Below are 22,947 nucleotides of genomic sequence, written 5' to 3'. Positions count from 1 at the left end.
TTCCGAGTTCATGAGACCACCTGCAATGTCGCGATCCATCCGAAGTTGTGGAGGCATCTCGAGTATTACCAGGGGCTATGTGTTTTCAGTTAAGGAAATGAGAAGTGCGGGTGATGCTTCTTATACCTCGCCTTCCGAGAGCGCTATTGAATTACCGTAGGCATATGCTAAAGGAGAACAAATAGATTGGGAAGAGAATAAGGCAGGGACCCACAAGGACATATTCGTATACTTCCGACAAGTTACTCTCCGCAGTCCCCATTGCTCCGCGGACTACCGGTCACCATTCAGCTGATACAATCCGCGCCACGGCCTGCTTTGTAGCGGTGAACAAACCCCGAGCATATGTATTCTTGTGGCTACATCGGCTTGCATGTTACTTCATCTATTCCATGCAGCAACGAAAGAGCTTTGAGGTATAAGCGTCGACTCGAGAACGTACGTTGAAAGAGAGAACAAATACCGGCACTATCTAGCCAAACCAGCTATCGATGGCGTAGCTCTTGGCAGTGAGGTACTCGACGCCGTCAAGCGGCCGAGGGCATACGCTCTTATGCTACTGCTGGACCGTATCAGACGCTCTCCCTATTCTGCTTAGAAGCTCTTTCAGATCAGAAAAGCGAGGACGTAGCTCAGGTGCTCACTGCTCCACCCTCCCGGGTTCTCAAAGCATGGACCAACAGCATGTATTCACGAACCCACTCCTAGTTTTGAATGCTGCGGATTGAAGCCACTGGTCGTTACGTTTCAAGATAAGTAACAAACGCGAAATACGATTTCAAGTTACGATTCGACGCGTCGCAATCACGTGTCGATCTCCTTGAGTAGGAATGGCGGCTCGATAAGGAAGGTCTGTATTTTTCTGCCATGCACTTGAAGCACTCTATACAAACTCTATACACGAGGTACTCGTCTGCGATCTAGCGTTTCTATCATATCAGCTAGACAAATCATTTAACGCGGGACTCCTTGGGCTACAGCTAGGCAGCGACTTGCTCTTTCACGATGGTACAGGCGCATCACCACAGGCCTACACTTAAGCAGGTCCGTCGGCTGTATATCACTGTCTATACTTCTCCTCACACTTCGCTCGGACCGTTAGCAAAACAAGCCGTTTAAGTCAAAGCATGCGAGCAAGTCTGCCATAAAACGAACTGCCAAGGGTGGGTGATTTCCCCATCACGCTGCTTCAGGGAGAGACGGATGGACGTCTGCTGGTCCCATGGAAGATCACCCTTCGCATGAACGTACGCACTCCAGACATATTCAGTACTAACAGTTATGTCCAGGCAAGACTTCACGTACTTCTCCCAACTCCCAGCCCGGCACCCCTTCCACCGCCCAGGCACGCCAGAACCGACGCAATCACGCCAAACAAATTCAGCTCCAAAAGCGACAATCGCTCGTTGCAGCCACCCGGATATTCAGCGGTGTGGACGGTGCACCACGGATAGTTGCGGTTATCCCGCTCAGTCCCGACGTGAAGCCATGGGAGGTCAGTAAAGGACTTGCAGAGGCTTTGGGCGTAGATGATTCGGACTGCCCCAACACGGGTGTGTGGAAGATTAAGTGAGTCCTTTGTCCCAAGACGCACTGACCAGTGCATATAACTACATTTTCAAGAGCGGAGCGGTTCAAGACGTCCTTGCAGCTCATCAATCTACCCTACCGCTCGCTATACCCTACCCTAGACGCCGTAAAGGCCGCCGACTACGTCCTCTTCGTGCTGTCTCCGACTACTGAGGTAGATGCATGGGGTGATACACTGCTTCGCGCCTTGCAAGCTCAGGGCCTCCCCACAGTCGTATCAGCTGTCGCCCCCGACTCATCTCTGGATAGCAAAACGCGGCCGACGGTCCTCAAGTCGCTGCTATCCTTCATGCAGTACTTCGTTCCCAGCCAGACGCGCGTATTCGACATGCACTCGAGCTCGGATAGGATCAATGCTGCGAGGGCGCTGTGCGAGGGGAGACCGGATGATGTACGGTGGAGGGAGGGCCGGACGTGGATGCTCGGTGAGAGTGTGGAGTTTGAAGAGCAAGCCGACGGGAAGGGGATATTGAAGGTTACTGGGGTGGTCAGAGGCGCTGCGTTGAGCGCGAACAGGCTGGTGCATCTGCCAGGTTGGGGAGATTACCAGGTAGAGAAGGTTAGTGCATGGTGGATTATTATCTATATTACGGGCTCAACGCCGTCATAAGGTCACTTCTGCTCCGCTCCCCCGCCATTCCAAAGTCCCTGATGCGGGAGGTATGGATGTCGAGCCAGCTGTATTAGCCGAACCCGATCCAGAGGAAGCGGACTCCTTGGTTTCCAGCAATGACCCAGATGATCTGGCCAACGAGCAGACATGGCCAACCGAGGAAGAGATGAAGGGACATGCAGATTCGGTACAGGATGGGAATGAAATACCTGATGCGAAGGCAGGAACGACCCCGAGGAAAGTGAAGCGGGTGCCGAAGGGGTGGAGTGACTACCAAGCTGCGTGGATTGTCGATGATGACGATGAGGAAGGAGATGGTGAAGAGGGAAGCGAGGGAGAGGAAGAAGAGGAGATGAGGGACGTGGAGGTGGAAGAACGAGAGACAAAGGTTGATAATGATGATGATGAGGACAACGAAATGGAGTCGATGACAAATCGGAGCGTCGCATTCGAGGACATGGATATGGCAGAAGAAGAGAAAGAGTAAGCACCACCTGTCTTACTTTGCCCGTGGCATCATCTTAAACTTCCTTCCAGGCTACAACAATGGCGGTCGCGGAAGAGAGAGGAGGAAGAGAAAGATGATTTACAATTTCCCGATGAGATCGACACACCATTAGATATACCGGCACGTACCCGGTTCCAACGCTATCGTGGGTTAAGATCATTCCGGACCAGCCCGTGGGACCCGTACGAAAACCTACCTCGCGACTATGCCAGGATATTCCAGTTTGAGGATTTCAAGCGGACCGAGCGGGGCGTACGGCGGAGAGCTGAAGAAGAAGTCGCTGCTGTTCAGGTGTGTGGCGTGTGGCGTCGAATCACATTCGTATTTCGCTGATCATGGGTTAGCCTGGGGTTAGGGTTACGGTGCACTTGAAGGATGTTCCTCAGGAAGCATCTCGTGTGGAGGCGGGAAAGCCCTTCGTCATGTTTGGAATCTGGCAGCACGAACATAAGATGACTGTTCTGAACTTCGCTGTCCAACGGAATACAGAATACGATGGCTCGGTGCGGTCGAAGGTACGGTGACCTGGTTTTTGGTGCGTGGGACCCGTGTTGAATATACGTGGTACGTTTGCAGGATCCTCTCGTCTTGTGTGTGGGTCCTCGGAGGATGCATACACGGCCGATATACAGCCAGCATACACGTGGTGGTGGAAAAGGGTACAATAACGTCCACAAATTTGAGCGGTATCTACGGCATGGAGATACATATGTTGCCACGACGTATGGCCCAGTCGTGTTCGGGAAGCAGCCTTGTATGCTCCTTCGCGAGACTGATGATCCGGATGGTTAGTTCGTCCAATTGTTCAAAATCCAGAGCTTCCCTGACGGACGTGACTACTTCAGCGCCGCACTTAGTGGCCACGGGCACCTTCCTCAACCCCGACACGACACGTATCATCGCCAAGCGGATAGTCCTGACTGGACATCCGTTCAAGATTCATAAGAAGACCGCCACTGTGCGCTACATGTTCTTCAACCCTGAGGACGTGAGGTACTTCGCCCCGATCCAACTGCACACCAAGTACGGGCGGACCGGCCACATCCGGGAATCTCTTGGCACCCACGGGTACTTCAAGGCTCACTTCGACGGGCCGATGAACCAGATGGATACCGTTTGTATGTCGCTGTATAAGAGGGTCTACCCGAAGTGGTGCGAACCTTGGCGGCCAAGATCCGGTCAAGTGGACGGAGATGCTATGGAGGAGTAGAGGTGAGAGGAATTATAGGGTACGGGCGACGATTGTATAAAGCTCTACTGTTTCACTAATTTACTGTCTCAAAGAGACGCTGGTCGCCCGTTTCTGTCATTGGGGCTCTGTAACCTCGGATCTCATGTGCGTAACAGCTCCTCAACACCTAGCTTATGAGACTACCCGTCATGACCAAGGTTAGACCTATTCACGATGTACTTACTGCGGACGATCTCCGCGTGCTGTCCTCGGCCCCTGGGGGGGCGAGGGGAATGAATGAGAAAGGAATCAATTACTGGCGGTCGACATATCTGAACACTGTCTATAAGTAATAATGTCACGCTTGCAACGGTGGAGGTGTTATTAGCAACCAGTCATAATTTAGACTATCACAAAAAAGCGTCGGACACTATGGATACAGACTGCGATTGTACAATGCTTGAATACGACGTGTATTATAGAGACTGTTCCGAAGACCATCGACCGTCGCGATCGTGCAGAGTGAAACAGAATGCTAGTACATGCGATCAGGAGGTGAAAATATAAGTATACAGATTTTAGATCGTGCTCGCCCAGGTGAAGCGGGGTCTGCTTCACTTAGGTGGATAAAGCCTAGGAAGAAGCAATGGCCTTGAGCCTCTCTAGAATTGTGTTGAAATTGCCGACATTCTTCTCGTACTCCTCGAGTGCGTGGGTATACTCTCCACTTTGCGATTCTAGACGTGCCAAAATGCGAGTGAACAGCTGGTCGTACATAATCCTGAGACGCCATACCAGACGCTTCCGTTGTATCTTCACTATATGGCATCTGAGAGGTTTGCAAGATAAGCTTCCTCGCTTCCGCCGCGTGCTGGCGTGATTGATCCGCTTCACGCCCCCGCGTTAACAACCGTGGAAGCTACATCCGCTGGACTTGCAGAACTCAAAATATTCATTGGAATGGAAGGGCCAGCCTCAGAAGCATTATCCCTCAACTGGAATTCCGAACCTGCTGCTACTTCAGTTGGACATGACACGAAGCGCTCAAGCTCGAGACTTACTCTGCAGAGAGCCACTTGCTTTGCCCTCTCCACCCATATTATGTTTCAAGGATATATCAGATGTTCTCTAAGGGTCGTCAGATATTATCTGATGCGCGGTTAAATGCATATCTCACTAAAGCATCGACCTTCCATGCAATAGACTCGTCGCGCAGCGAGCCAGCTTTCCACCAGCCGATTAAGCTATAATAACCGTAGTCCTGCAGAAGATTGTAGTGCCGGGTATCCAGCCTACGCAACGGCTCAAGTGTGGCTCAAGGATATTCAGCATGATTACTTACCGGTCGTGAACATTTAATAACCGAATGATATCTTTCTCTTTTATAAGGTGCATGTGCTGGTGGATCTTCTTCAAGCCGGTAGTCCTAGCGTCTTGACCTTCCGCTAGGACCCTGTTGGTCTTGAAATCGGTGTAAGCAGGCCGAGTCTGGCCAACTGCCAGTCCTACACCGACAATCCCAACTATAGCGCTGGCTTCAAGTGCAGGCATGTCGGCTGGAGATTAGGCGGTTCTGTTTTGGGGGGAGGATGTAGCTCGTAAATGATACATTCTGAGAGCTCTTATAGCCCAGTTACACTCCAAGTACAGCAAGTACTAGTACCTGATACGGAACGGCAGCCATGGTGATTCAGGATTGTCTTTTGTCCTCTCTAGGCTGCAGAGGATGTCATCTCTGCGAACTCTTGAGAACGCCGTCAAGATGCATGCGGTTCAAAGTAGAAACCCTGTGCACTTTGCCGCGTATTTACATCCGCGGATATTTGGGTCTGTAGGTCCGTTTTCTCACACTGTCACGCATGCTTAACGTACACATGCCTATGGAAGTCGGAACCGCCGCTAGGTCAGGTTGGACGCATTGTCCCCCCAATTTGCTCTCACCCATGTTCATGCTTACACCATGTCTACGGAGGAATCTCTGATTGCGCGGCTGGAAGGAAGGCGTAATATTTACGATGAAAACCGAATATATGGATTTGAAGTCTTTTGGCGCGATCACCAGCCTTGGTTGGACGAGCGTGGATATCTGCTAAGACCACGCTATTCTCCTGACTGGGTCCCCTCATGGAAGGGCACGAACAAGGATTATACTGAGTGTGAGGACGGTGTGGGACTGCGTGTACGTCTTTGGCTTTTCTACGTGCGAATACATGATTGACGTGCATGCAAAAGTATGACCGGATTATGGACGCGACGCGTCTGTCAGATGGGGCCCTCGTCGCACTGAAAAGAGTACATAAATCGGAACACCCGCACGAAGTCGAGATTGCGACATATCTCGTTTCTGAGCCGCTTGCATCGGATACCCGGAACCGCACCGTGCCTATATATGAGATCCTGCAGTTACCCAATGATGAAGACGAAGTTTTGCTCGTTATGCCTCTCCTTCGTAGATATGATTCACCTCGGTTTGATACGGTGGGGGAAGTGATCGCTTTCCTAAAGCAAATCCTTGAGGTATGATTACCTTTTCCTCTAGGTTGTTACTCCCCACATGCCTTAACTCCAGGGCCTATTGTTCATGCATCAAAATCTCGTAGCTCATCGGTGCGTAACATCTTTGACTGATTTGATTGCCGTTGAGAATCTGCGGCAGTGATTGCAACGGGTACAACATTATGCTGGACCCGTCTCGGATGTATCCGCAGGGTTTCCATCCGGCACGGCCTGATCGCAAACGAGATTTCAGACGATTTGCGCAGTACTACACGCGCTCACAACGACCCCCGAAATACTACTACATTGACTTCGGCTTGTCTCGGCGTTATAGGCCGGAAGACATGCCTCCTATGGAGGAAATCATCCGCGGCGGGGACAAGACAGCCCCGGAATTCGAGAATGAGGACGGTAGAGCCAACCCGTTTTACACAGATGTTTACTACCTCGGTAACTTAATGCGAGAGGATTTCATTCAGGTATCCCACACACACTTGCTGGAATACTTGGAACTTACAGCGACTCATTATAGGATAAATACGGCTTCGATTTCCTGCAGCCACTGGTGCAGGATATGGTGCAGGGCGACCCCTGCTTGCGACCAACAATGGAGGAAGTCGTCCCTCGCTTCGACGACATCGTCCGCGGCCTCAGCTCGTGGAAACTACGATCTCGGGTTGTCAAACGCGACGACTACTCTATCATCGGGGTTTTCAGAACCCTATCACATTGGTCAAGACGGATCCGCTTCATAATCCGGCGTACACCACCTATCCCACTTCCTGATTATTAGGTGTCATGCTCTACCTTCGCTCAGGCTAGTGCGCGTTGCAGTGGTTCATAGGGGTTTCCATACGCTCGGCGTGCTCGAGATACCCGGTATCCATACACTGCACACTTGTACCTCATTTTCCAACGCTGTCGAATTGCTCTCGTATGCTAGCTTAATATCCTTCCGCATCTGATTGGTGTGCTGAGAGGCGGTGGAGCCTGGAATCGTACCTCAAAGGTCAGTCACGGAGGTTGGGCTTTGTATCTTCTGAAGCAGTGTTGTGCCGGTCGACGACTAGTCCGTGCAGTCCACCCGTCGACTTGTCGACTAGTCGACAGTCCGGCGCGTCGACCGTAAGTCTTGTCGACTGTCCCACGGTATACGAACAGCTCTGAGCAACATGCAGCGGTTTCCCCCGAAGGCAAAAGCCGAGAAGACTGGCCAGGGCCAGGCCAGGGACATCTTTTCCTGGTCAGCGATTGGCTCAGGCCTCCACGCATCAGTCCGGTCGACTATGCTCACGGTCGACCGTGGACTGTTGTCGACTAGTCGACGACTTGTCGACTTTGTTAACTTTGGTCGACTAGTCGTCGACCGGCACATCACTGTTCTGAAGGACTTACGTCTGCCTGATCGGGATCTGGTTTGTGACTCGGGAATTGACGTATGGATGTCCTAGTCAGGAATAAGTGCAGCGGACGAAGGTCAATCGTGGTGGGTGCGAGGTTGGATCAGTATCTGCGTCTTTCCATGGACAAGGTCGATCCCATTGTCCTTCTCCGGTCTTTCAGTACCTCAAAAATCATTTATCATGTCTGACATTTTTCCGACGTCGCCGATTCCGATCTATCCTGTCTGACCACATACGGCACCTAGGAGAGCGGTGTCGTGTAAGCTATCGATATCTGTCAACGGTACCGAAATTGTTTCATTGACTTCCCTGCACGATATACTGCTATGAATAACTTCAGTGACAACGTCCGTGACAACCGTTGCCACACTCTTGTTCCACCTTGTGTCTTCCAGTGACAAGTCAACATGGATTTCTACGACATATGCAAAACATCAGCGCTCAGCAATCCGTCACTACTCCAACTAGTTGTCATTAATTAGGGCATGAGCGCCGGATTTTTGAACGATGTACGATGTTGTGGCTTCATAGGTCATGGAATGCAACGTCTGATGACGGCAGAGTTTACCGTCGTGGCACGGTCCAGGTATGACCCGGGTACTGTGGCTGAAAGCGACCTTAACATAGCACAGGCGATAGCCATCGGATGTTCTCCAATCAGGGTCATGGCCGTCCTTGGGAGATCCGCCACACACGCGAAACTGAAGAGAGTAACACTAGCCCAATAGTCCCTGCCCCAATGCCCGAGATCATGCATATTCATGGTATCTTTTCATTGAAGCGCGCACCGAGTCTTCCTGGAGTGGGTACCTTCTCGCCTGTAGGTAATGCACAGAGCGTGGCAGAGGAGTTGGTTATACCAAGAATTATATATGACAGTTGCTGGCACGGAGTATGCACATGCAATACACCTATAATTTATCGATACAACACGGTAGAATACATTAGGGCCTGGTGCATAACGTCAGGTCCGGACAATAGAGGAATTTCTGGAGCGAACTACGCTCCGTCGCGGCCTTCTGCGTCGTGTTGCAGAGCTTGATAATAACCCCCACTTCCCGTGCTTAGAAAGCTGTTAACACTCGAGCGGTACTGCAGGCCTGGAATTGATAGGCTTCATGTTAGCGTACGGTGACAACGGAGAAGTTACTGCGAGGAGGCATACATTGATCCTGATACTGCAGGGAAGCCTGTCCGGACTGGAGGTCTTCTCCACTGGACGTGGGTAGCATCGCGCTGGCCTGGTCAAGAAGAGCTCCATATTGTACGACACTATTCTCAAACTGGTCCAAAGCGCGGTCCAATTCCTGGACGTCGGATTGCGTCAGGGTTCCAGCGGTGTCACTACCGGTACCTCTTGCAGGGTCGGACGAATTGACAAAGGTGGAGGATCCCGATCGTGTAGAGAGAACAGAGCTGAGATCTTCCACTCTCCGGCGAGAGGTCGTTGCTTGATTATCCAAGACCTCTAGAGCCTCTGCGAGCGGAACGGCGCTAGACTCTTCCGCCCTTGTTCGTAGGGCACAATACTGCCCCAGAGCATTATTCTTTGCGTACTCTGAGGAACGCTGAATACTGATCATCACTAGAGCACAAACCGAATAAAGTGACGCTTACCAGTGCATCGTTACGAAAGCCCTTGGTTATTCGAAGAAGCTTGATACATCTGTACATTTCTTTCACGTGCCATATTTGAGTATTTCGTGATTTGAGGAGGTCGTGCTGCCAAGCTAAGCTACATAACTCTGTCGAAGCGGATCTGCTCTTCAATTGGGTAAATAACGTACTATCTATGCCTTTCAATGAGATCAAGCAGCGTTACTTGGTCTATGATTTCCTTATTGTCGTAGACCTCTTGAGCTCCTTCGCGTCTGTACTTGTCAACTTTCTGAAGTATGCTGTCTGCAGTAACCTTCGTCCAGACAGGCCGGGTCTGGGCGAGAGCGAGGACCGTGCCTACGGTTCCAACAATTGCAGCCGCCTCCATCCCTTGCGCAGAGACAGAAGCGTAGAGATATATGAAGATCGGGCTGTTTGGGGAAATTCCCCAGAAGAGTGTCGCTTTTATAAGTCACAGCGCCACGACTAGCCAGAGGCCTCCCACGAGGAAACCCATCGGAAGCACCCATTGTTGCTCCTGGGTGTCTTTGTGCCGGATACTGTTTCCAAGCTCAATCAGAGATGAATAAAGGACAAGTGATACGCGATCACTGACTGCTATCGTCCCCGAGTCAGGCTAAAGCGGTAAGGTACCAGGGTTATCGAGAGTAGGAGAGGTAATGCCATAACCCCGGGCCGTTGCTTGTGGGTCCCTGTTGTTCTCACGCGTTCAGACATCACTGCGCAGTTGACTACCTACCCTACTTTGAACCACTTCGTGCTTGAGTACCCCACTTCTTGAGGTTGCCGGGTCTATTCTATCTTGGTTTCTATGTCGGACGAAAGACCCCCTTGGACAGACTCGGAGCGATTTGATCCAAACGTCCTCTCGCGAAATGAGCAGTACTGGCGAGATCGTCAGAAATGGCTGCAAGAGCGGGGGTATATGTTAAGGCCTCGTTTCAGGCCGGAGTGGGTACCTTCATGGAAAACCACTAACAAGTCACCCATCGATTGCGAAGATTCGAATATGTTATGGGTGCGTTATCGTATGTACGTATGAGACTGCACTCACAATTTACATAGTACAGTCATCTAATGGATGCTACACGCATATCGGATGGGGCTCTCGTCGGCCTCAAGAGAGTGTATAAGTCTATCCATCCCCATGAGGTCGAAATATCAATGTTTCTACTCTCGGACGAGCTAAAGTCTGATCCTCGCAATCACACGGCGCCGATATATGAGGTTCTCCAAGTACCGGATGACGAGGATGCGGTCCTCATAGTCATGCCATTCTTCCGCAAGTATGATTCGCCCCGATTCGACACCGTAGGGGAGGTTATCGCTTGTATCCGGCAAATTCTCCAGGTGAGATGGTGTGCAGGCCGGTTGGATCATCAGCAAATAACTGGAAATAGGGTTTGCAGTTCATGCACGAGCATCTCGTCGCTCACCGGTGAGAGCTCGTTGCGATGACGTGTTTATGGAAGATTCTTGACTTCTTGTAGTGATTGCAACTCGCGCAATATCATGCTCGACCCTAGGCAGATGTATCCCCAGTCCTTTCACCCCGCGGATCCGGATTCTAAGCGAGATTATAATGGCTTCGCCAAGTATTATACGCGGACGCAGCGTCCACCCAGATACTACTTCATTGACTTTGGTATCTCCCGTCGATATCGGCCAGAAGACATGCCACCTAGCGAAGAGATCATACGGGGTGGCGACAAAACCGCGCCAGAATTCAACAATCCCAGCGGCGTTGCTAACCCATTTCCTACTGACGTGTATTTCATTGGGAACATGCTTAGGGAAGATCTGCTGCGGGTATTGTCGTCCTGCAATATGATTGTCACTTTCATACTGATCTTATTTCCAGGACAAGTATGGATTCGATTTCCTGTCTCCTCTTGTCGCCGATATGGTCCGAGCGGATCCCAGCAAGCGGCCAACCATCGACGAAGTGATCTCGCGATTCGAGCAATCTGTGAAGCAGCTCAGCTCTTGGAAGCTGAGGTCTCGCGTGGTTGATCGGGACGAACATCCGGTGGTGGGATTATATCGATCTGTTGGCCACTGGACAAGACGAATACGCTTCATCTTGACACGCGTGCCACCGATACCCATGCCTGCCTGATTACTGGCTCATATTGTCGATGTTGTCGTGCTTGATCGTCGTCTTTGCTCTCGAAATGCTTTAGCTGTTGTCTAATAAGCTTCACCCTCTTACTCCATTCTGGCTTAATTTACAAGTGTTGTTCGGTTGCTTTATTGCTGCTATCTGCTCGTCTTATTTTCAGAATTTTCCCTGTTCCCGTTCAAGTGCGAATCATTGTTCTCCTTAGAGCCGCCCACATGGTATGTGTACTATATTCTCCTTTGACGCTGCCTGCGTTGATTGGTAGGAATAACGGTACCAATCCCGCGCCATGCCGCGACGACACTCGGAGCTTCGACACAAGAGGAAAATGGTGCCTCAGTGTGTTTACGTAGCGGGTGAGATGGCCGCACTTCACACGTGTAGTCAAGGTTGAAGGTGTGATGTCCCTGCGGCAGCTGCCACGAGGCTTTGTTCCGCAGAAACCATCGCTCGAAAGCCACGTTGTTCGAAAACAAGAACTGGTTCCCTCATGTGCTCTTGTGCAACCTTTGGCCTATTCTGCATCTTCCTGGGTCGGCGCGGCTGGGCTGAGACATGTCGTCGCTAGCCCGAGTAAGTCCAGCATTGCTCATGCGTTACTGACGAATATGTAAGCAGAACCTGGTCAACAATGTGAATTATGGGTCCCCGCGTGCTCAGGTGTGTCGCAACTTGGGCTCACGGCAAGTCCATCACTCCATTGTCCAACCATCTACGAACGTCGTTCCTGACAAGCAAAGACGCTACTGATACACGGAGTCGTGTGATGGGATGTGACGGATGGCGTCGAACGATAGTTCGATACCGAATTCCCTGGAGATCCAGTACAGGAACCTGTCGTCCTCCTGGAATCTGCTCTAGACGATCGTAGCAGCGATGCGATTCCTGGAACCCTCCGGCTCACTCTAGGAACGGAGCATGTACTGGTAATGTGCTACCTCATGGCTGTAGCTTCCGTGAACCATCGATGTCCGTCCTTACCTATCCTGCTGAGATCTGTGGCTATCCCTGTATTTCTTAATAGGAAGCATGAGGCGACCATGGGGATCTCATATTATGCTGGGCGCCGTCAGCAATTGCTTCTGCACACGGCTACGACACGGGAATATCAACTTAATCGCGGGATGCCGTCTACTATTGTTTTCCCCTCGCGAAAGGACACGTTAACATTGAAACGGATTCCTGTGCTTTCGATGATTTCATCTTTCTCTGCTCTGTCGCAGGTGTCGAGGTGCGGGGAGCAGGCGTCTTCGGCAGACCCGGTCATGAAGCTCCGCACTCTACGGCCCAATTGTTGGAACCATGTTGGCGATCTCAGGCTTCTTGGCAAGTACGGTAAGTCTGGCCCTGAAATCTTAAATGTTGCGTCTTGACTCTTCGGGATCCTAGCACAGGCTTATAGGTGGATTCTGAAGCGTTGTTGCAACAGTTAACAATTAGGCGGACGATACAGAACGCGGCCGAAGAATCTCACATTTGGCTCTCCGAAATAGAAGTAGAAACAGCCTGTATCCCGTCCATGAGGCGCTCAATATCGAGCACGCGAATTACATCCCCCCGCATGCCCCCGCCCCCCATACACTAGCAAAAGATCACCAGTTTGGGTAGATATTTCACGATGCTAGTGTTCTAAGCAGTCTCGATATTCCGTGGCGGTTCAATGCAGAATGAAAATTGATTGGTCATTGCCCGTAATGCAAAGGTGGCAGGTCCATGAGAGAGTGGACCCACAAACATACACAACATCCCAGTTGGGACTTTCGAAGATCCGCCTCCGATCACTTGCGATCGATCAGGGGGGATTTTTAGGGTTTGCGGAAGCAAAGGGGTAATTCCACGGAGGTGTCTGGGGTCCTACTCTGCTAGTTCGCCGGCAAACTAAGCTCGAGGCTTTTGTCCTCGAAGTCAATGATGTTGCAGTTGCGACAAGGCCGTGCTCTCGGAACACCACTTATCCTGGAATGACAGTCAAAGGTGTCCCGCTAACCGCAACAAAAACAATGGTTAGGGGTTCGTATACGTCGCGGACCTCATTTCGCATTACGTTTGACACTGAAGATACAAAGTCATCCCTAGGATCGTCATGGATACACTGAGGTTATGGAGTGCAGTCAGCGGACTACCTTTGCGAATTTGCTTGGGCATCATATATGATGGCTGGGGTATATATACCCTCGATGGTGCTCGGTGGAGATCACGGATTTCGCTTTGCTCATGGCGTTCAAACGGACCCACAACACTAGCCACACCTCCGGGAATAATTCTTCATCTAAGCCAACAAAAACAGATGATGATAAGTATTCATTATGGGAATACAAATGCCCAGTAAACGCGGGGCTCAACAGGATCAAGGAAGAAGCGGAACGCGTCAAAAGCAAGCTCGAAGATATCGACAGAACGAAGCAATATATCTGCTCTGAGATCATAGGTGAGCTTAGACGTAGGCTCCCACTGTTGCACCGAGACACATCCTCCACGGATAGACCTACCACACTTATGTGAAGCGGACAAAGTCCGATTCACCGGCACGCTGCAGGGCCTGAACGCCCTCAGCGCAAGCACAGAGTTACACCCGGACATCCTTGGAATTCCGCTCCCTGTTATCAACATACTGGTTAATACCTTGCAACTGGTACGTCCCAAGCTATATTTTGCTGTCATACGCAGAAATGATGACGCAGCCATAGACGATAGACGAGACTCCGATATGGGACGGTCCTTCGAACACAGATTCACGTGTTCTGAACAAGTTCCGAATGGAGTGCGAGGCCGCGCTACGCCACATTTGCTATCACTACGATGTCGTGCCTCCCTTCTTAATCATCGAAGACCGTGACGTACAGACTCCCGCCTTCAACTCACAGCTGAAAGTTCCGGCCGGCTATGGATTGGTCTACAGAACGAAGTGGAAGGGGAAGGACGTTGCAATCAAAGCATTGACCGAGCTAACAAATAGTAATAACCTGGAATCGGTCTCCGAGAAAAACGTCAAGGTGAGTTCTCCATGACAGATGTCGTTTGACTGGTGGCACTCAATCCTTCATGCGAGTATAGCGATTCCGCCGTGAAATGGTTGTTTGGAAACAAGTATGGCACGACAGTATCGCGCCGTTGCTTGGGATATGGGAGTGGCATGAAGCAGGTTCGGCGTTGCATTGCATGGTCTCGCCATGGGCAAAGTACCGAGATCTCTGGACGTATCTACAGATCTCTCCCCGAGACAAGGCCTATGATCCGTTGAAGATAGTACGTGGTCCGTCTCACTGGCACAAAAGGCGCTTTTGACACAATCGTCGCTCTAGCTCGTAAACATTGCTGACGCCCTTTCATATCTTCACGCTCACAACCCACCGTTGGTTCACTCGGATCTTCATCCTGTGACTTGATGTTCCCCGGTTGACTGTGTGCCCACACTGACCTACTTACATCACAGGGCAACGTTTTGATAACCCATAATCTTGAGCCGAAACTGACCGACTTCGGTCTCAGCACCTTCTACGGATCACTCACTACTGCTGGAACAGAAACAGAGAAGGGGGCTTTCCAGTACTTGGCTCCAGAACTTATGTCCTTCAGCGGAAAGCGGGACCCAAAGCCAGCGTCTGACATGTATGCCTTCGGGTGCCTTGGTTATACGGTGCGGCCACAGTTCATACGATCTTGTCCAAATGCTGACGGCGCCCGAAACAGGCATACACATCGCAGTGGCCGTGGCCTCAGCACCGATCAAGGAGCGCTGTCACTTACGTGGTTAAACGCCTTGGAGAGCGGCCTGCCCGCCCATCAGAACCGGAGATTCCAGAGGCAGTGTGGACTACCATCGAGTCTTGCTGGGCGCAGGATCCTGAGGAGAGGATGACAAGTTTGGAGGCTTGGCAGAGATTGAGAGCACTACGAAGGGATTGATACGAGGATCGTAGAGCGTATACCACAGACTTGGTCCAGAAAGGACAGCATACTCTAGCATGTGGACTTTCTGAGCAACCTGGATGCTTCCCGATCTGAATATAGAAGGCATAATCTGAATGATAAAGTTAAGAACATAAGAGCCACTACGACAATTCAGAAGCAAACCGTCCCCAAGCCCATCCCTAAGCCTTGTACAATGCATCCAAGAAAGCGGTGGCCAACCGACTGACCATCTTCGGCCCTACGGCACTTGAAGTTCCCAAGCCTGACACGATGTCTCAATACACCAGCCACAGGGTGGGATTTGGATACATACCGTAGACCGCGACCATAGACCCTTGGCCAGAAGGGCTCAACTTGGCCTCGTTGACGGAGTCCTTGAGATCCGCGATGAACTGGTCCACGATCGGGACCGTCAAGCGCTACAACACCATAAATTACAGAGTCCAAATCGCGAATGCAACCTTACCGTGCAAGCAATATGCACCGCCGCGGGTCGCATAAGCCCGTTCAAGTGCCACCCCTTCTGGCGCATCTTGTCCCCGACCTCCAGAACATTAACCTGCGGTGATCGCGAGGCGAAGGCGACGACAGAGGCTGGTGGATTGCCGAGGACGTAGAGTTCGGGGATAGAGTCAGTTATCGCTTGGCCGATCTTGCGGGCACAGGAGACGATGGATTTGCAGGACGCCAGGTAGCCACTGGATGACGATTAATAGTCAGTGCGGATCAAGAGCAGGCAGGGAGAAGCTTACTCGCGACCCATATATTGCATGGCGGCCCATGTGCCAGCAATCAGTGAGCCAGGCCTTAAGGATTATAAGTAGGAAATACATTGTGCGCGACACGGTTGGAGAATCGAGTTGCAGTAAGATGGACGTCCCACGACGAATGGGCATGACACGACTCACCGAGACCCGGCTAAGCTAGGACTAGCATACACACCCCCTATGTGATAGCAGGTCTTAGTGACAACTCACACACCCAAAGCGGAGATCCGTACCCATCCATTCCGGATTCAGATAATATTGGTGCCTTCGTAGCTCCGCGTTTCTGTACATGACGACAGAGGAACCCTAAAGACCCCATCGCAAGTCAAAGACAAAGCACTCAGTATACTTATGCATCTATCCGTGGGTGACCTTCCACAAACCTTGGGCGCAAACCCATACTGAATCACAACACCCACATTAGCCCGACCCTAACCCTAGCACCCACACATCAAACTTGCCACACACCTTGTGCGTATCACAGCTGATACTCGTTACCCCGGGGACGCGGAAGTCGAACAGCGGCACCTTCTTGCGCCCCCCTGTCCCGGTGAAGTCTGGGAACTCGCTGAACCCCGCTTCGTCGAGGAAGGGCACGATGAACGAGCCGAGGCAGCAGTCGACGTGCAGGCCGATGTTGTGCTTCTTGGCGAGCGCGCCGAGTTCCGGGATGGGATCCATGTTGCCGTCGGGGAAGTTGACAGCGGAGCCCACCAGCTAGAGCAGGTTGCGGTGAGTAATAGTACCATGAGAATGGGAAGGGGTTGACCATGATCGTGTTGGCGTTACTGCGACAGATTGGTTCAAACGAGAATGGGATAAAATATTCACCATAGCTTACATGGCGCGTTTGACCCGCTTGAGGTCAACTTGGCGGGTAACGGGGTCGACCGGGATTGAGTGGAACTTGATCTTGAAATAGTCCGCGGCTTTATCGAACGCAGCGTGCGCGGACTCGGGTACGACCCTGGGAAACACATATTTCGAATCAAGTTGAACTAACCATAACCTTCAGGTTGGGTCACCTCACATTTCAGGTTCAGTTATACCCTTCTCCAAGCGTGCCCATTCCCTGTGGGTCTTGACCGCCATTACGATACTCTCGGTCCCTCCCGACGTGGTCGTACCAGCACCGTCAGGGTTGTTGTACATCCGTAGACACATGGCGACAATCTCGGCCTCCATCTTGCGTACAGCTGGGAAGACGTCCGGGTGGAGGGGGTTCGAGACACAGTAGCGCTGGAAGGCAGCAACAATGATTTGTTCCATGTCGGGACCACCGTCTGACACAGCGTACGGTCAAGCAGGGTTTCCGTAAAAGATTCGTTTGCAACGTACGGTAGACGGCTCCGCTCAATTTCCCACTCCTCCAGTCAACCTCGTTCCCCATCTCCTCATCCATCCGCTGCATCTCCTGGGTAATCCAGTCGGACGTCTTACCTTGGGACGGTAAGGATAGGTGCCGGATGACATTAGGACCTTGTGGCACAAGCTTGCTCTCGATGTCGATCTTAGCCTTCGCCATCTCCGTCTCGACCTTCTTCTTCATCTTCGGCATGCGCAGCACGAGCAAGATCACTTTCTATGGAGAAGGGTAAATGAGGACGAGGTGTACACTGGGTAGGGGGAGACGCGCACACCTGTGCGACCCATTTGTATACGTCCGTAAGGGTCGATGCGATGCCCCGCGCACAGAGGTGCCGGTAAAGCTTGAGCGAGTTTGTCCATACGACATAGAAAAACAGCGCGGTCTTGAGTTTGTCGAAGGTGAGGGCCCGCTGCGACACAGCCGCCCGGACATTACTGCTGGCCTTCTGTACTACTGACGACATTTCGCCGAGTTCTATGCCACTGGTCCATATTAGAATAGTGCGGTTTGGACGGCTAAGAAAATATCACCTTGGTCCTCTTGCACAGTTGTACGTGGAGGTCGTGAGTTGAAAGTCTGCAGCCTCTTCCGGGCCTGCGCCGGTGATAAACTGAGCCTATGTGTTCCGGAGTGCTGGTAGGGGATAGCGGCACTCCCGAGGACGCCGGATTGGAGACGTCTGAATCACAAGACCGAGGCCGGGAAGGGAAGCAGAAGTCCTGTGTAACGGTGGTCAGCTGCCAGACGTGCTGCACGACGTTTAGAGTGTTCTGCACGACGAGTCCGCCGTCGAGCAAGGCCTGCGTGTGTCCGACGACGATCGGCTCGGCGCCGGAAGTGAGGCCATTCCGAGCCCCGAGGCACGTTCTCATCAACTCAACATCATACACTTCTCCACAGTCCTCTCTTTCCCGAGCCTATAGGCAGGCTTTACAAGAGTCACTCCTGCTCGAGCACGAATATTTGACGATATGCGGATGGTGAGCCAATCCGTCTATCACTCTCTGAGAAATGACGAAGGCCAACTCCATTTTCTGCAGCTAGCGCAAGAGGAAGAGACCGACGACGTCGAGGTGACCTGGGGTTAGTTCTTGTCCCAGCACCGGTCAACCGCAACTGATTCCGACACTTTCCGACTTCCAGAAGATCAGCAGAGAATAAACAATTTCTCAAAGTTAAATACACGTCTACGAGCTATCGAAGCCAAGCTGGAGGGTTTGAAGGTGCGTTGGCGTATGGCTGACGTCCGCTGATCTCATCTCACGGCAACCGACTTTGTGATTTAGCAAGAGAAAGAGGCACTAGATGATTTATCCACTGAACTCGAGCTTGCAGACGAAGATGAGCCAGTAATGTGCGTGCTTGACTTGTCACGCCTGCCACCGAGGGACTCATGCCACCCTACCCGCAGGTACAAAATTGGCGAATCATTCTTCAACCTCTCGCACTCCGGTGCTATGAAACGTCTAGAGAGCGACCAAGAGTCCATTTCCTCGCAAATAGCTGCTTTGGCAACGTCAGCTGAGGAGTGCGAGACGACGATGAAGGAGCTCAAGGTCGTCCTCTACGCGAAATTCGGGAAGGCTATAAATCTCGACGAATAGTTGCGCAGGAAGGAGAAGGACAGTAAGATTGCAGGCATCGATACGTTCGGGAGGCGTGTATTAAAGAGGCATTACTGTATGTGTGGTATATCTATAGTCTCCGAGACGAATTCCATTTACCCTAACCCTACTTATGGTCTCTAAGCTTTCCCTTGTCCGAAGCGGACACGGCTTACCGTCCACATCACTCGACGGCTCGCCCAACATGTTCACTGAGCATCGATACTTTCTGTCCGTTTCGCAAGTTGACTGGACGCATGTTTGCTCCCTTGTATAAGGCCTTCCGTATGCCACTCGCGGAACCACCGTCCCTCAGCTTCAGCTGCCTTTTGCAGACATCCTGCTCAGGATTTTTACGCGTCCTCTCCTGACTTCTGGATGATAAGATAAGATAAAGATCGATGACGTCGCTACGAGCCCATCCCTTCCATCTTCCGACCGCCACTTTGCACATCGCATGCTCTCGAGGATGCGATACATCGAGTACCTCGTACGCCTCCCCTAACGTCCCCATTCAATTCCTTACCTATATCTTTGCCTTGTGCAGGTCCGCGGCCGCGTCCAAGGCGTAAACTTCCGCGCCTGGACGGCGAAGGAAGCGAAGCAGCTCAACGTCACGGGCTACATCCAGAACACGCCCGAGGGGCACGTCGCCGGCGCCGCGCTCGGCTCTGACGAAGATATCGAGCACTTGTATGTCAATCTCACTCTTCCCCGACCAGTCCACGCTGACTGACAGGACGGATGCGAGGGAAGTAAGAAGTTGCTGGGCAAGGGTCCCAGCATCGCACAGGTGACGGGTGTGGAGATCCAGAAGGAGGAGACAGTGGAGAAGCCGGAGGATATCAAGTGGGGTTTGAAGGATTTTACTGTTCGACGGTGAAGGTGAGTCTGCACTGAAGCTTGCGGGTGATCTGGTGCGAAATGACACCGATGGCAAAGATAATCGTGTAGCCGCCCATTTACCATCACAACAGTGTAACCACAGAGCTAGGAGGAAGTCAAAACACCCACAGACGTCTGCAGTGTTCGGAACCTTCTATCATGATACCAAGTCCGCCACCGAGCATAATGCGCCATGTTCTACAAGTCCGTGTTACTTACGTATCATGTTCACGGCTAGGCGACTGCTTTTCCTGATGCCTGTCCAACTTCAGGGTGCCGCGATGTGCGGGATTGGCATATACTTTCACCCACGGTTTGGCGTTGTCCTTGTCCACGAAGGTCCTGACAGGGGTGTTGTTCTCGTGAAGAGGAATAGCGGCAAGACGCTTATCACTCTCGGAATGCAGGACTGAATTTCCTGGCACACCTTCAAGCGTCCTTGTTCCCCATTGGTATGCCCACCCATGGTTCATGCGGACCTGCATGCTGTATGTTCCCCGCACTCGGCTGCTCTGAGATTTACACTGATCTTTCGTTTCGAGGGCAACGTTTTGATCGACAGTAACCATAATGCATGTATAACGGACTTTGGCCTGAGCACGTTTGCCGGATCATTCACTACAACGGGAACTTCGAGTCCCCGCGGCAACGTCCACTACGCAGCCCCAGAAACCCTTGAGTTTGAGGGACAGTGGAAGCCGAGACCCCCCGCGGATATGTACAGTTTTGCATGCCTTTGTCTAACGGTAATGCCTTCCTCTGCCTATTATGTGCTGTGTTGCTGACTTCAGCAGATGTATCAAAAGCAACTGACATGGGGCAGCAAAGCCAACAACAATAGTATTGCCAGGAGGGTATGCAACGGACGGCGGCCCGCCCGTCCGGCGTCAGTCCCGGACAGTGTTTGGGCCATCATAGAATCTTGCTGGGTTCATGATCCGTCTGAGAGGATGAATAGTGTAGATGCATGGAGTGCGATGACAATACTACTTGGATAGAATCCTCGGCGATTGTGTCAATCGTGACTGACTTTTTTATATGGAGCTAAAGTGACGGCTCAGCGTTCATTACGGACAGGAGTAGGGTTTGACCCGAGATGGAATGTCCAAAGGCGCGACTTGGGAACAAAGCTGTGATTCACACTTCACCCTTCACACTGCTCACCCTTCACACTGACACTGATGACCAGAGGTCAGGGGAACACCATCGTTTCGGATCCGCTCCATTAGGTTGAGACCGAGATCGCGGCTGACCAACGTCGAAATTCGACAGCGCGAGCAGGGGGAAGACAACACATAGTAATGACCGTAGGAATCAATAGCGAGTAGATAGCAAGTAGAAAGCAAAGTCAGAGCACAGATTAGACCTCGTAGAGACAGTCGAAAATCCACCATCCACCCATAAAATAATCCGAGGCTCAACAGGGGAGAGGCACAGCGGGGATGCGCCGCAGGACATACCAGACGCGACGCTTCCAGTGGACTACTGCGCGATATGCCTCAATTATGGCTAATTCGTCTCGTTCGGGAATGCGAGACCGGAGCTTCCAGCTACTGAGTGATTTGCGGATTGATTCAAAGCGAGTGACCACTTCGTCCATAGTCGGCCGTTTTGTGGGGTCGTCTTGAACCATATCGGCGACGAGCTTCTCCATAAACTCAAAGCCGTATTTGGTCTGCGGACCCGGTAAGTATGGGTATGGTGAGACTCGGACGCTGCTCACCTTGATGAAGTCCTCTCTGATCATGTTCCCCATATAATATACGTCAGTAGGAAATGGATCCCTCGGTTCGTCGGATGTTTGAAATTCTGGTACGCTCTTGTCACCGCCTAGGATTGGGGGCTCCAAAGGGGGACCGTCTTCCGGATTGTACCGCCGTGATATACCAAAGTCAATCAGATAATACCTGGTAGGCCGCTGCGTCCTGGTATAATGCGGAGCGAAGCCACTCAAGTCCGGTTTCATGTTAGATCGTATCGGATGAAAGCCTTCGGGGTATAGGGACACGCCGTCCATCATAATATTCCGCCCATCGCAGTCGCTTCGAAAACATATGAGGTCAGTGTTACGAAGGGTGCTGCAATGCAACATGACGAACCGATGAGCTATGCGATGTGCGTGCATAAATTGCAGCCCCTGGTGAATAGACGTTCAGCAACTTCCGAATGATCTCGTGTAGACTCTAACCTCAAATACTTGCTTGAAAAAGGCGACCACTTCGCCATAAGTCTCGAAGCGAGGAGAGTAGTAGACGCGCAGATACGGCATAACTATTAGAGACAGGTCATCATCCTCAGGTACCTGGAGGACCTGGAGTATTGGAACGCAATGATTCTTGGGATCGGAGACAAGAGGTTCAGACATGAAGAACAGTCCAATCTCAACCTCATGAGGATGGCGCGACTTTCTCACTCGCTTCAACGTGACCAGCGCGCCGTCCGATATACGCGTCGCGTCGATGACACCACCGCGCTACTCCTCATTGCCCGAGTTACGCACTGACGCAATGGGGGGACAACTGGCTTACCTGTGCACCTATCCCATCGGTACATCGAAAGTAAGGCTTGCCTGTCCCAATCCAAGATGGACGCCAAGAATCGCGGTAACGCTCTCTGAGCATGTATCCGGCTCCTTCAAGCCACTGTTGGTGACGCCTCCAGAAGAGCTCTGTGGGCGTGAGCGCGCCTGGTTGAGAGGGGTCAAGCGGCTGGTCATCGTCTGGCCCGTAGTCTTGACCTGAGGTTGCAGCTTCAGACGGAGACATGCTCGTGGGCGGTCAGGTTGGATTGTGGGCTTCATTCAGTGGCCTCGTTCGGAACCACTTCGCTTCTCACGACTCCGGAGTCAGTGGACCTCGGCCACTCCCGCGAGGTGCAATTTCCTGTC

At 51.8% G+C, this 22,947-nt stretch overlaps 10 protein-coding genes across 10 annotated transcripts; 6 read left to right on the top strand and 4 right to left on the bottom strand.

The window, feature by feature from the left end:
- Positions 1-922: 922 nt before the first annotated feature.
- On the top strand, positions 923-4,277 carry GLOTRDRAFT_73685 (DUF663-domain-containing protein). Its single transcript, XM_007866081.1, has 10 exons — positions 923-1,044; positions 1,103-1,163; positions 1,290-1,569; positions 1,624-2,149; positions 2,202-2,686; positions 2,741-3,002; positions 3,056-3,226; positions 3,288-3,498; positions 3,557-3,940; positions 3,996-4,277. The coding sequence occupies exons 1-9, from the start codon at positions 1,006-1,008 to the stop codon at positions 3,919-3,921; spliced, it is 2,400 nt and encodes a 799-aa protein (XP_007864272.1). The 5' UTR covers positions 923-1,005; the 3' UTR covers positions 3,922-3,940; positions 3,996-4,277.
- A 495-nt stretch (positions 4,278-4,772) lies between these two features.
- On the bottom strand, positions 4,773-5,433 carry GLOTRDRAFT_127496 (uncharacterized protein; the record flags this gene model as incomplete). Its single annotated transcript, XM_007866080.1, has 4 exons — positions 4,773-4,891; positions 4,944-5,010; positions 5,060-5,174; positions 5,225-5,433. 4 exons carry the CDS (start codon positions 5,431-5,433, stop codon positions 4,773-4,775), a joined length of 510 nt encoding a protein of 169 aa, XP_007864271.1.
- A 409-nt stretch (positions 5,434-5,842) lies between these two features.
- GLOTRDRAFT_115170 (uncharacterized protein) lies at positions 5,843-7,193 on the top strand (the record flags this gene model as incomplete). Its single annotated transcript, XM_007866079.1, has 5 exons — positions 5,843-6,061; positions 6,115-6,399; positions 6,452-6,489; positions 6,539-6,857; positions 6,911-7,193. The coding sequence occupies 5 exons, from the start codon at positions 5,843-5,845 to the stop codon at positions 7,169-7,171; spliced, it is 1,122 nt and encodes a 373-aa protein (XP_007864270.1). The 3' UTR covers positions 7,172-7,193.
- Positions 7,194-8,780: 1,587 nt separating this feature from the next.
- Positions 8,781-9,768, bottom strand: GLOTRDRAFT_92259 (uncharacterized protein; the record flags this gene model as incomplete). Its single annotated transcript, XM_007866078.1, has 4 exons — positions 8,781-8,881; positions 8,947-9,349; positions 9,399-9,516; positions 9,569-9,768. 4 exons carry the CDS (start codon positions 9,766-9,768, stop codon positions 8,781-8,783), a joined length of 822 nt encoding a protein of 273 aa, XP_007864269.1.
- A 444-nt stretch (positions 9,769-10,212) lies between these two features.
- Positions 10,213-11,520, top strand: GLOTRDRAFT_127494 (uncharacterized protein; the record flags this gene model as incomplete). Its single annotated transcript, XM_007866077.1, has 5 exons — positions 10,213-10,419; positions 10,467-10,751; positions 10,802-10,839; positions 10,892-11,210; positions 11,263-11,520. 5 exons carry the CDS (start codon positions 10,213-10,215, stop codon positions 11,518-11,520), a joined length of 1,107 nt encoding a protein of 368 aa, XP_007864268.1.
- A 2,217-nt stretch (positions 11,521-13,737) lies between these two features.
- On the top strand, positions 13,738-15,429 carry GLOTRDRAFT_127493 (kinase-like protein; the record flags this gene model as incomplete). The annotated part of the gene is made up of 7 exons (XM_007866076.1): positions 13,738-13,951; positions 14,007-14,155; positions 14,211-14,516; positions 14,578-14,769; positions 14,826-14,900; positions 14,957-15,160; positions 15,214-15,429. 7 exons carry the CDS (start codon positions 13,738-13,740, stop codon positions 15,427-15,429), a joined length of 1,356 nt encoding a protein of 451 aa, XP_007864267.1.
- A 93-nt stretch (positions 15,430-15,522) lies between these two features.
- GLOTRDRAFT_58245 (PLP-dependent transferase) lies at positions 15,523-18,376 on the bottom strand. The gene is made up of 14 exons (XM_007866075.1): positions 18,102-18,376; positions 17,843-18,053; positions 17,541-17,784; positions 17,233-17,485; positions 17,044-17,169; positions 16,972-16,990; positions 16,671-16,919; positions 16,586-16,603; positions 16,436-16,508; positions 16,344-16,380; positions 16,188-16,241; positions 15,902-16,133; positions 15,749-15,854; positions 15,523-15,697 (listed from the first exon to the last, which is right to left on the bottom strand). Exons 2-14 carry the CDS (start codon positions 18,032-18,034, stop codon positions 15,615-15,617), a joined length of 1,686 nt encoding a protein of 561 aa, XP_007864266.1. The 5' UTR covers positions 18,035-18,053; positions 18,102-18,376; the 3' UTR covers positions 15,523-15,614.
- Positions 18,377-18,458: 82 nt separating this feature from the next.
- Positions 18,459-19,302, top strand: GLOTRDRAFT_58243 (Prefoldin, subunit 4). Its single transcript, XM_007866074.1, has 5 exons — positions 18,459-18,551; positions 18,612-18,654; positions 18,715-18,794; positions 18,858-18,925; positions 18,983-19,302. The coding sequence occupies exons 1-5, from the start codon at positions 18,543-18,545 to the stop codon at positions 19,173-19,175; spliced, it is 393 nt and encodes a 130-aa protein (XP_007864265.1). The 5' UTR covers positions 18,459-18,542; the 3' UTR covers positions 19,176-19,302.
- Positions 19,303-19,644: 342 nt separating this feature from the next.
- GLOTRDRAFT_127490 (acylphosphatase) lies at positions 19,645-20,058 on the top strand (the record flags this gene model as incomplete). The annotated part of the gene is made up of 3 exons (XM_007866073.1): positions 19,645-19,665; positions 19,723-19,868; positions 19,932-20,058. 3 exons carry the CDS (start codon positions 19,645-19,647, stop codon positions 20,056-20,058), a joined length of 294 nt encoding a protein of 97 aa, XP_007864264.1.
- A 1,312-nt stretch (positions 20,059-21,370) lies between these two features.
- GLOTRDRAFT_137525 (uncharacterized protein) lies at positions 21,371-22,825 on the bottom strand (the record flags this gene model as incomplete). Its single annotated transcript, XM_007866072.1, has 5 exons — positions 21,371-21,735; positions 21,784-22,102; positions 22,160-22,197; positions 22,249-22,533; positions 22,589-22,825. 5 exons carry the CDS (start codon positions 22,823-22,825, stop codon positions 21,478-21,480), a joined length of 1,137 nt encoding a protein of 378 aa, XP_007864263.1. The 3' UTR covers positions 21,371-21,477.
- Between the last annotated feature and the right edge of the window lie 122 nt (positions 22,826-22,947).

Source organism: Gloeophyllum trabeum (assembly GCF_000344685.1).
Source record: "Gloeophyllum trabeum ATCC 11539 unplaced genomic scaffold GLOTRscaffold_00004, whole genome shotgun sequence".
Lineage (NCBI taxonomy): Eukaryota > Fungi > Basidiomycota > Agaricomycetes > Gloeophyllales > Gloeophyllaceae > Gloeophyllum > Gloeophyllum trabeum.
The sequence above is the reverse complement of the archived record's forward strand: the minus strand, read 5'-3'. Positions and strand labels throughout refer to the sequence as shown.

Bases quoted from the DNA above. Each gene is read 5' to 3' on its own strand.
- GLOTRDRAFT_73685 (XM_007866081.1), top strand. From the start codon at position 1,006: ATGGTACAGGCGCATCACCACAGGCCTACACTTAAGCAG. The intron at 2,150-2,201 runs GTTAGTGCATGG...CGCCGTCATAAG, and splicing joins GAGATTACCAGGTAGAGAAG to GTCACTTCTGCTCCGCTCCC. The intron at 3,499-3,556 runs GTTAGTTCGTCC...TGACTACTTCAG, and splicing joins CGAGACTGATGATCCGGATG to CGCCGCACTTAGTGGCCACG.
- GLOTRDRAFT_58245 (XM_007866075.1), bottom strand. From the start codon at position 18,034: ATGTCGTCAGTAGTACAGAAGGCCAGCAGTAATGTCCGGGCGGCTGTG. The intron at 17,170-17,232 runs GTGAGGTGACCC...TGTGTTTCCCAG, and splicing joins GGTATAACTGAACCTGAAAT to GGTCGTACCCGAGTCCGCGC. The intron at 15,855-15,901 runs GTAAGGTTGCAT...ATGGTGTTGTAG, and splicing joins CGGTGCATATTGCTTGCACG to CGCTTGACGGTCCCGATCGT.
- GLOTRDRAFT_58243 (XM_007866074.1), top strand. The intron at 18,655-18,714 runs GTTAGTTCTTGT...TCCGACTTCCAG, and splicing joins CGACGTCGAGGTGACCTGGG to AAGATCAGCAGAGAATAAAC. The intron at 18,926-18,982 runs GTGCGTGCTTGA...CCCTACCCGCAG, and splicing joins GACGAAGATGAGCCAGTAAT to GTACAAAATTGGCGAATCAT.